This window comes from Hyperoodon ampullatus (assembly GCF_949752795.1).
Source record: "Hyperoodon ampullatus genome assembly, chromosome: 14".
Taxonomy (NCBI): domain Eukaryota; kingdom Metazoa; phylum Chordata; class Mammalia; order Artiodactyla; family Ziphiidae; genus Hyperoodon; species Hyperoodon ampullatus.
The window spans coordinates 59327650-59338524 of NC_136927.1; the positions used below are offsets into that span (position 1 = coordinate 59327650).

Sequence of the window (10875 nt, forward strand, 5' to 3'; positions counted from 1 at the left end):
TTTTCTACTTCTCAATAATGACATTTTTGATTCTTCTAATTGTTTTCGTGTTAATAAGAAAACATAATTGCATTAACAAGTGTTAAATGACAATGATGCATAGCACCACTGTGATTATTTTCTGTGACCCTTTTCATTCTAAACCTTCTGGCTAAGTAGTCCTCTTTTTTCTTTGAGCTCATCCACTTTTTTTTTTTTTTTTTTTTTTTTTTGCGGTACGCAGGCCTCTTACTGTTGTGGCCTGTCCCGTTGTGGAGCACAGGCTCCAGACGTACAGGCTCAGCGGCCATGGCTCACGGGCCTAGCCGCTCCGCGGCATGTGGGATTTTCCCAGACCGGGGCACGAACCTGTGTCCCATGCATCAGCAGGCGGACCCTCAACCACTGTGCCACCAGGGAAGCCCTGAGCTCATCCACTTTTGACCCTCTCTTTCCTGTGGGGAGCCCCCTGAAGAGCTGATAGGCCCTTGCCTCCACTGGGGCTTTAGAACAGCTGTCATGCAGAGAACCAGACTACACAGTCTGCAAAAGAAATCTGCTTTGTAATTTTTCAGTGACTAATTTCCCAGTATCCCATGTAGTATACAAAAAGAGTGAGTACAGACCATGAGAATGTGTGTGTGTTAAAGTTTTATTGTTATCCTGTTTGATTCTCATCTCTTTTTTTTTTTTAACATCTTTATTGGAGTATAATTGCTTTACAATGGTATGTTAGTTTCTGCCTTATAACAAAGTGAATCAGCTATACATATACATATATCCCCATATCTCTTCCCTCTTGCGTCTCCCTCCCTCTTACCCTCCCTATCCCACCCCTCTAGGTGGTCACAAAGCACCAAGCTGATCTTATGAATCAACTCCTAAAAGTTTAGATTTGAATTTTAACTTGTCTAATACCAAGTTTTATTTTTTCATTTAAGGCTATTTCTGATGCTTGGAAGCTATCCTTTCAGCCGTAAGGATGGTAATAAATCTTTGCCTCCCACAGTTCAGACCAAGAATTTACTGCAACAAGGTAAACAAAACAAGTATATACACATAAATAAATATATGACATCTATTTTTCATGTTTTTCCCCATTTCCTGCCTGTGTATGTAGACTTAATTCAGGCTTAATGTGCTTTCACTCTCATTGTTTTAGAGTCTACCAGATGATATTTAGGTAAGCATGGGTCAGACTGCACCTCTAGAGTCAGACAGCACCGTTACAAGCTGAGTTGTGACTCATTTTGTGGAGGGTTCTCTTCCCTTTGACAATAAATTTTAATTTCACTCAAGGTCAAGGTGAAGGTAGAAATTCTCTCTCTCCCATGCTGTTGTTCTTGCTAACTTCTCATGCTACAAATAATGGCTTATATTTGTTATATGGATTCCTTCTTCTTTATTATTTGAATTAAGCTGCCTCCCCTTTTGTACAAAGCTGGATATCTTCCACAGTCCAGAGCAGGGAGTAAGGAAACTCCAAGGGGAGAATTGAACTTCTTCCCCAGTTTGGGATTTTTGCACACAACACATTATTTCTGGTTCCCAGATTGTTAAGCTGACTCCTTCAGACAAGGATATCTTAAAATTTCCATTGGTTATAACAAGTATTGGAAACATTAAAAGGGAGAAAGGAAAAAGCTACTCACAATCCCACCCCTAGCACATTCACTGTTTTAAATTTCCCATAGTCTTTTGTGGTCCTTGTCTCTGTGCAAACTTTTTTTTCCAAGTTTCATCATTCATAGATTTACAAGAAGTTCCTTTGTTATGCCTTCCCAGGGAAACTCTTATAATTGATAGAGTCCAAGTACAAAATTGAGAACTTCAGTGAACATCTTTATTTTTCCCTAAATCTGTACATTTTCATCCTCTGAATTTAAAAACAAAAAAAACCCCAAAACCCAAAAACAATCCAAAAAACACTTGTAAATCTGCCCCCTTTTCACAGACATGTTATTTTGAAGGGATTTTTTGTTGGTTAGGCAGAGTTTTATTGCTCATTTTTTAAGGATGGGCAGTATTTGGGGACACAGTTGCCCTCAGCCTTTGACCTGATCTTGGATGCCTGCCAAAAAAAGAAAAAGAAAAGAAGACCCCAGGGAAATTTGATGTAATAGAGGAAATTTCAAATGAGGAACTTCAGATTTTCTTTAAAGAGTTTTCTTAGAAGTGACAGGTTGTTGAAAACTAGTTGTCTTCATTTGGATCTCGTCAAATCAATGTGTCTCATTTTTGTCATTAAATCTAGATATCAGCTGATGGTTATGAAGTAGAAAATCTCATCTCTGAAGACCTCACAAAGAGAAGTCATGGTTTTAGGACAGAGTATTTCATTAAGCCACCAGTCTATGTGACAGTTTCCTTTCCCTTCAATGTGGAAATCTGTAGGATTAACATAGACCTCACAGCTGGGGGAGGCCAGACTGTCACTGGCCTGGAAATGTATACATCTGCCTTGTCCAGCAGAGTGTCTTGGAGTACCCCCGAGTGCCAGACCCCAGGCCCAGATGAGCCATCCATTCCGGACAAAGAAGCGTTCACTTTGGTGGGCAAAGTCTTGTTGAAAAACCAGAGCCAAGTGGTGTTTAGCCACAGGGGCTTCAAAGCCAGGCCACCTTTCGGCCCGATGGAAGCCACACTTCCCTCCCCTGCTGTTGTGGCCCAGGAGCTCTGGAATAAAGGGGCTCTTTCTCTTAGTCATGTGGCCCATCTCAAGATTTGTATCACCCATGTGACAGGCAGTGGTATCCCTTGTATCAAGCGGTTGGAAGTATGGGGTCAGCCAGCCAAAACCTGCTCTCAGGAGGTGATAGACAGTGTTTTGCTGGTTGCCTCAGAGAGCCTCCCTCAGGACTTGTCTCTACAGGCCCCGGCCTTGCCCATGGAGAGTGACTGTGATTCTGGGGGCCAGTCTGAGGGCCAGGAGGCCCCCTCCAGCCTACTGGAGCTGGCTGAGGTAATTCGAGATGTACCTGAAGAGTTCCTGGATCCCATCACCCTGGAGATCATGCCTTACCCCATGCTGCTGCCCTCAGGCAAGGTCATTGACCAGAGCACGCTGGAGAAGTGTAACCATAGTGAAGCCGCATGGGGCCGAGTGCCCAGTGACCCTTTCACAGGAGTAGCCTTTACTCCACACTCCCAGCCCCTGCCTCACCCCTCCTTGAAGGCCCGGATCGACCATTTCCTGCTCCAGCACTCCATCCCTGGCTGCCACCTGCTTGGGAGAGCTCAGACTGCATTGGCAGTGACCCCTTCTTCCATTGCTCTGCCCTCTCAGAAAAGGAAGATGGAGCAGGGTGAACATGCCCCAGACAGTAGCCTTGGCTTAAATGCTTCCTGTTTTTCTACCACAAGCCTTCTGGTCTCACCCACTACCTCAGAGCACACTGCTAAGAAAATGAAAGCTGCCAGTGAGCTCATGGATTGTTCAACAGGTAATCCCTCGTCTTATGTCCAAGCCCGTCGTCATCTCTACTCCTCTGGGTGACACTTGGCACTTGCCCTTTGTTTTATGCTTTGCTGGCTTAAATTACACCAAAACTTACTGGCTTAAAGAACCACACATTTATTATCTTACAGCTTCTCTGGTCAGGAATCTAGGCATTGCTTAGCTGGATTGTCTGCTTTAGGGTCTTCCAAGGCTGCTATCAAAGTGTTGGCAGGGCTGCAGCCATCTCAAGCCTTGACTGGGGAAGGATTCACTTCCAAGCTCACTCATGTGATTGTTGCAGGATTCAGTTCCTTGCTGAATTGTTGCACTGGGGGCTTCACTTCCCTTTTGTCTGGCGCCTGGATTCTGCCCTCAATTCCTTGCCATATGGGCCTCTCAAGGGCAGCACACAACATGGTAGCTGTGTACACCAGCATGTGCAAACAAGTGGAAGTCAGTCTTGTAGAACCTAATCACAGAGTGACATCCCATCACTTTTATTGTATTCTGTAAGAAGCAAGTTACTAAGTTCAGGTGGGATTCATTGGGGGCCATTTCAGACACTCTCCCACACCATTGATTCCTATTTTATTCAATGTATTTACCCAAGATTGGTGGTTGGATTTTGTGTAATGCCTTTTCAATATCAGTAGAGATGATATGATTTTTCATCCTTAGATCTTTTAATACAGTAAAGTACATTAATAGGCTTCTTAATATTGAACCACTATTATATTCCTGCAAGAAACTCCATTTGGTCATGCTGCTTTTAGTGTACTGCTTAATTCTGTTTGCTAGTGTTTTTATTTAGGATTTTTGCCTTCATTAATGAGATTGGACTGCAGTTGTGTGTGTGTGTGTGTGTGTGTGTGTGTGTGTGTGTGTGTACAAGTACACATCATCTTCTGTCAGGTTTTGGTATCAATGATTTGCTCCATAAGAAGAATTAGGAAATTTCCCTTTTCTAAACTCTGCAACAACTTAGTAGTATTAGAATCATTTACTCTTCCTTCCTTCTTCCCTTCTTCCCTTCCTCCCTCCCTCCCTTCCCTCCCTCCCTCCCTCCCTCCCTTCCTTCCTTCCTTCCTTCCTATCTATCTGTCTGTCTATCTATCTATCTATTTATCTGTCTGTGCCGGGTCTTAGCTGCAGCATGCAGGATCTTTGTTGCTGCGTGCGAGGTCTTCGTTGCGGCATGCGGGATCTTCTTTTTTTTTTAGTTGCTGTGTGCGGGATCTTTTTTTCTTTTTAGTTGCGGCATGTGGGATCTAGTTCCCTGACCAGGGATCGGACCCGGGCCCCCTGCATTGGGAGCGTGGAGTCTTAACAACTGCACCACCAGGGAAGTCCTTCATTTACTCTTTACATGTTTGGTAGAATTCCCCTGTGATTGTCAGTGCTTGGTGCTTTTGGAGGTAGCTCTTTGACAACTTTTTCTTTTTGTTTATGAAAACTAGTCTGTTTAGATTCTATCATTCTTTTTTTAAAACATTTTTATTGGAGTATAATTGCTTTACAATGTTGTGTTAGTTTCCGCTGTATAACAAAGTGAATCAGCTATATGTATACGTATATCCCCATATCCCCTCCCTCTTGAGCCTCCCTCCCACCCTCCCTATCCCACCCCTCTAGGTCGTCACAGAGCAGCGAGTTGATCTCCCTGTGCTATGCTGCAGGTTCCCACTAGCCATTCATTTTACATTTGGTAGTGTATATATGTCAATGCTACTCTCTCACTTCGTCCCAGCTTCCTCTTCCCTCCCGTGTCCTCAAGTCTGTTCTCTACGTCTGCATCTTTATTCCTGTCCTGCCACTAGGTTCATGAGTACTGTTTTTTTTAGATTCCATATATATGCGTTAGCGTACGGTATTTGTTTTTCTCTTTCTGACTTACTTCACTCTGTATGACAGACTCTAGGTCCATCCACCTGTATCAATCTTTAAAGTTCCTCTCTTAGTCTAAAAGGCTTATGCAAATAGCACACTTAAAGGTTACGTATGTATCTTCTCTGGCTTTCAGTGTAAATTTTAGTTAACAAGACCACCAGAAACTCCTGGAAGCATCTGAGGTGCAGTGGGGCAAGATGAGGAGAAAGGTACTTAGACCTTGATGTTTGTGGAGGTCTCCAGTGGTGTTGTCCTTGACAGATTTGTTGGTGACACAGGACCACGCTGACCAGTGCTCCTTCAAGGCCTCAAGCTGATATCCTATGTCCTACATACTGTAGACCAAACATTCCACTCCCCACTTTGGGGTACTTTTATGGTGCCACTTTGGGGAACCCTGCTATCAGGCAGATCTCTAGGTCCTTTCTTCAGCAGCTGTCCCCATCTCCTGTTACCTTCACCCTCAGCCCATATCCAGAGAAGGCCCTATAGATAGTGGAGTGAGGTCTTCATTATTCCACTCGATAATAACTGCTTTGCTTTACCTAGGAAGCAAGAGGACACGAACACCAAGGGAGTGCAGGCCAGTGGCTCTGCAGAGTTGAGGGGCCCTAGCAGGGAGGAGATGGGGAAAGAGCAGACTAAGCCTGTTGGGGAGGGAATGGGGGCAGGGAGCAGGGGTACAAAACTGGGCGTTTACTTGCCCCAGTCATTTCCTTGGCAGGCAGGGAGGCCTAAAGAAAGTAGGATACAGTTCCACAGGTGAGCCAGGAGGTGGCCCAGGCCTGCCCAGCAATTTGTACAGGAGGAGAAAAGCTAGCGCAGAGCCCAGGAATCCTGAAAGCAGTGTGGGATGGGTAAGAACTGCCAGGGACCCCAGGGCTTTAACTCCTGGTATCCTGTCATCACAGTCTATTAGTAGACATTAGGGAGGACCTTCTTTATGTTTGTGTCTGTTTGAAGTTAGAAGTACCATTTGTGGTTCTCAGAGGACTTTGTGTTTTGGTCTTCGCTTTTGCCAAAACTCTCTGGATATTGTGGTCTGTGCGTCTCTCAGCAGGTCCAGTATCCCATGAGCAAAAGCTGTCGCAAAGCTTGGAAATTGCCTTGACGTCAACCCTTGGCTCCATGCCCTCCTTCACAGCTCGGCTGACCAGAGGACAGCTCCAGCACCTCAGCACAAGAGGGAGCAGTACTTCCGGGAGGCCAGGCTCCAGCTCGGGTAAGAGGGGCCCTGTCTATCTCCTCAGAGCCCTTGAACAGGATGCCGGGCCATGCCTCTGGGGCTCTGTGAACCTCTATGCCCAGGCTCCTTAGCTCCAACACCCAGGCCTTTACTTTTCCAGGGTGAGTTCAAGGGCTGCCTATGAAGTTTAACTCTTCACTAGAAAGTCTTCCGTTAGTCAATTCTTAGTAATTCTGTGGCGTTGAGGATTGGTGTTTTTTGGTAAGATCTAATGTTAATTACTCTGTCCTGAGGACTTTTGTTTGTTTCTCCCTTCTTGCTTATTTTTCTTATGTAGTCTGTCTCTCATCTGACATCTGGGGTACTTTATGTAAATGTGGAGGGTGGTTTCAAGTTGAGTATGTCATCTTCATCCCTTCCTATTAACATTTTCACCAGTATCTTAGAACAGTGATAGCTTACTGAGCTAAGTTTTGCCTAAAATGAACCTGGGACCACAATGGATGATAGAATCGGTTAGGATACAAAGTGAGAGAATCTGGAGCATTTTTTACAAGATGAAATCTGGTGGGACTAATGATAAGGTATACACTTGCTTCCTCCTGCCTATCCAAAGTTAGTCTGTTCTCTTATTGCCTGGATCCCAGGCCATCTCACCTTTTCTGCCCTTGTCCCCTCCTCCCTGTCTCTCTGATTATGTTTCCATCCTAATCATTCCCAGAACCTGTCTTGTCCAGGTGACCAGCAATTTCCATGACCCCAAATTCGATGGTCACTTACCCTCTCAGCAGCGTCTATTGTGGCTAACCAGCCTCTCCTTTCTGAAACACCTGTCTTGGCCTTCCGGATGTTATGCTCTTTTTCTCCCCATTTTCAAGAGTCTCTCTTCAGTTTCCATTGCTGATTCTTCCTTCTCTTCCAGACTCTTGTCTTAGACCCACTTCTCTATACTCTGTGTCACTCAAGGGAGAGCCCACTTGGCCTGTGACTGCCCATATTCACCTGTAGCTCCTTCCTCTCCTTGGAACTCAGACCCTGACCTCCCTTACAGCTTCTTGGTGCCTCTATGTGGGAAACTCATGGATATCTTAAGTGAATTTCTAACTCAGAACTGCAGGCGCCTCCAAAGGTTTTTCCCCATAGCCCCCCATCATCCAGTCACTGGTAAAGAGCAAGCATCTTCTACCCTGTGGTCAAGCCTATAACATGGAGGTTATCCTTGGTTTCCGTCAACATTCCTGACATTCTGTTCATCATCAGGTCTTGTTTACACTGCTCCAGAGTAGATCTCAGGGATGTCCTCTCTGCTCCATTACTCTTGCTGCTCCCCCGGCCCGAGCTCCTGCACTGCTCCCCCAGATTCCTGTAGCAGCCTCTGCTGCTCCTCCACAGTCACCCTTGCCTTGCCCATCCTCCTCATAGGAGCCAGAGGGATCTTTTTTTTTTTTTTGCGGTACACGGGCTTCTCACTGCTGTGGCCTCTCCCGTTGCGGAGCACAGGCTCCGGACGCGCAGGCTCAGCGGCCATGGCTCACGGGCCCAGCCACTCCGTGGCATGTGGGATCCTCCCGGACCAGGGCACGAACCCATGTCCCCTGCATCGGCAGGTGGACTCTCAACCACTGTGCCACCAGGGAAGCCCAGAGAGGGATCTTTTTATGTAAGCCAGATCATGATACTCCACTTCTTAGAATCCTTCCAGCGTATCCCGTTGAACTTGGAATAAAATATAAATTGCTGCCTGTGAGGTCCTGCACGTTCCAGCCCTGCTCCACCCTCCTCTGCCACTCTCTCACACATCACACCTTTGTCTTTTCTGTTTCTTTAATAGACCAGCCACTCTTTGTACTTGCTGCCCCTTTCACTCATGCATGGCTGGCTCCCTTTCATTCTTACGGCTCTTCACCCAAAGGGTCATCCTTGCCCTCTCCAGATGGGAGTGGACTGGGGGAGAAAGAGCAGCCTCCCTAGGCAAGGGCCACGAGAGAAGAGCAGCAGGTATAGCTTGGGGAGGAGGGGTGGCAAGGCCTGCCCGCTGTGGCCCTCATTCAGGAGACCCTGTGGGAAGCGTGAAGGAGAGAGCCTGCAGCACAAGAAAGGGATTGATGGGTCAGGAGGGGAGCTGCTGGGCTACAGGGCTAAAGAGACTCAGGTGCCAGGCTCAGCAGGCAGGTCTGCTACGGACAGAACTCAGCCCTGCCCCTCTGGTGACCTCCGTCCCCCCTTGACCTGCCCAACCTGGGTACCTCAGACCATTTTTTGCTTTTTCTTCTTGTCGCATCTCACCTTTCTTGCAGTTTATCAAGGTTGTCAGGGTGAGCTTGTGACCTTGGCAGCCTATCCAGGGGAAAGTCCATCTTGCTGGGAGAGCAGCAGGAAGGGCCCATTGCTGCCCAGCAGCCCTCAGAAGCCAGCTTTTCTTGAGCATTCATTGGAGCACCGAGATTTGATTATGGAGAGGAGGCTCCCCAGATTCTCAGGCTCCCTGGCATCCTCTCCTCCCAGATGAGTCGGAGGCGGCCTAGGGAGGGAGGAAGCCAGGCTGCTGAAGGGATGCAGGGTAGGGAAGCTTCTTGTCCTACTCCAGGCACGTGCCCGCCTCCAGGACGGAGCCTGGACTGGGGGCAGCTTTTCCTAACCCTGGCCTATTTTCTTCCCTGATTCACCAGAGCAGCTTGGGAGCATCCTGGGCCCAGAATGCGCATCCTGCAAAAGAGTGTTCTCTCCCTACTTCAAAAAGGAGCCCGTGTACCAGCTTCCCTGTGGCCATCTCCTGTGCCGGCCCTGCCTGGGTGAGAAGCAACGCTCCCTACCCATGACATGCATAGCCTGCCAGCGGCCATTTGCCAGCCAGGACGTTCTGCGGGTTCACTTCTGAGTGACTGGCCTCAACCTGAGAAGACCCATCGCTGGGAGGAGCTGAGGAGGAGTGAGTGGGGGGTCAAAGCCCCTGAGGTCTGGCCAGGTCCCAGGCACAGGGGGGCCTCTGCTTTCTCGCGGGCTTTCCCTTTGTCTCCTCCCACAGCGTAGCACATGGGCCTGCGGAGTGAGGGGTCAGGGAAGGGGCTCTCCACGCCTGCTCAAGTGGCAAAAGGATAACAAAGCCATAGTTTGAGCTGGGAGGGATGGGGGAGATGTCCCTGCCCTCCCGTGCCTCCCTGCCAGCACGCCCTGCCAGAGCCCAGGGCCTGCTAGAGCCAGCCCCACCCTCTGAGGCCCCCCAGGTCGTCTACACACACCCCTCAGCCTACAACGTGGATGTGAATGTGGCTCGGGATCTCAGAGAGAGCCTCCACCTTCAGTGTCACCCCAAAGTGGAGCATGGCAAGGATCTGTGGAGTGAATGAGTCAGCCCCTCTGACTGGCAAACCACTCCGAGCCTTAATAAAGCAATGGTTGACGTCCGCTGTGGGCTTCCTCTTGTCTGCGTCATCATACTCCTCCACCCCACCTGCACCCACACAAAGTGGGACTGTCACAGGGCAGCCGTGAGCAGTCACTGCAACCCTGTCAGATTGTAATTTGGCTCAATGGCCTGAAGGGACAAGAAGTTGCATTTGCAGGTGCATCTGATGCATGAGGGTTTGCAGGTGGGTGTGCACACCAGTTGGGAGGGTTGAGCAGCCCCCTAGGCTGGTGACAGCTTGCTTAGCTGCGTGTTGGCAGAGCTGCACTGCCCTCCGAGGGGAGAAGGTACCTTTTCTGCATGGGGCCTATTTCAGCAAAGATACTTGCATTTTTTTTTCCATTCAAAATTTTGGAGTCCCAGAGGGAAAATATGTATTCCTACAACTGTTTACTGTATGGAGTAGATCCTAGTCATGGAAGAATATCCGTGAAAAAATACACTGTGCTATTCCCTGTTCCTTCTGAGCATGTTTGGGAAGGAGGAGCGCAGCGATGCTTCATATTTTATTCTTGAGATTTCATCACAGCCACCGGTGGACAGGCTGTGGAGGTCCCTCAAGCCACTCAGGATACTGAGCCACCTGCTCTCCACTACTCCCACAGGCCTGCTGCCTCCACTTTGCTCTAGTGGGACCCTCCAGGGGAGGAGGCCAGCGTTCTCTCTGGCTTCCACGCTTTGCTCACAGGGTAGAGAGAACTATAGTTCTTACACTAATGGGGGAAGGAGGGAGCTTATTAAAAATTTCATTCTTGGACTCCAGATCTAAGAATTTAGAGACCTGGGGTTGGGGTTAGAGGATGTGTTTTTAAGAGTTCCTAGAAGGTGTGTATGGCCACAAAGGTGGCTGTGGAGAGGCAATCCCACCCTCCCCTCTGCCTCCTGGTGACACTTCCCTTGACCCCTCCTCACATGAGCCTCCAAGGTCTGCATTGGTGGGCTTTCCTCTTGGCTGGTGAAGCTCCCGTGTGTCCTTTG

At 48.1% G+C, this 10875-nt stretch overlaps 1 protein-coding gene across 3 annotated transcripts; it reads left to right on the forward strand.

The window, feature by feature from the left end:
• Positions 1-961: 961 nt before the first annotated feature.
• UBOX5 (U-box domain containing 5) lies at positions 962-9896 on the forward strand (the record flags this gene model as incomplete). Of its 3 annotated transcripts, none has more annotated exons than XM_079720073.1 (4): positions 962-1015; positions 2234-3422; positions 6366-6527; positions 9161-9896. In XM_079720073.1, the coding sequence occupies 4 exons, from the start codon at positions 962-964 to the stop codon at positions 9367-9369; spliced, it is 1614 nt and encodes a 537-aa protein (XP_079576199.1). In that variant the 3' UTR covers positions 9370-9896. The 3 variants fall into 3 exon arrangements, with proteins under 3 accessions (XP_079576199.1, XP_079576200.1, XP_079576201.1); XM_079720074.1 differs by having other exon boundaries at positions 9166-9896; XM_079720075.1 differs by lacking the exon at positions 6366-6527.
• Positions 9897-10875: the final 979 nt, after the last annotated feature.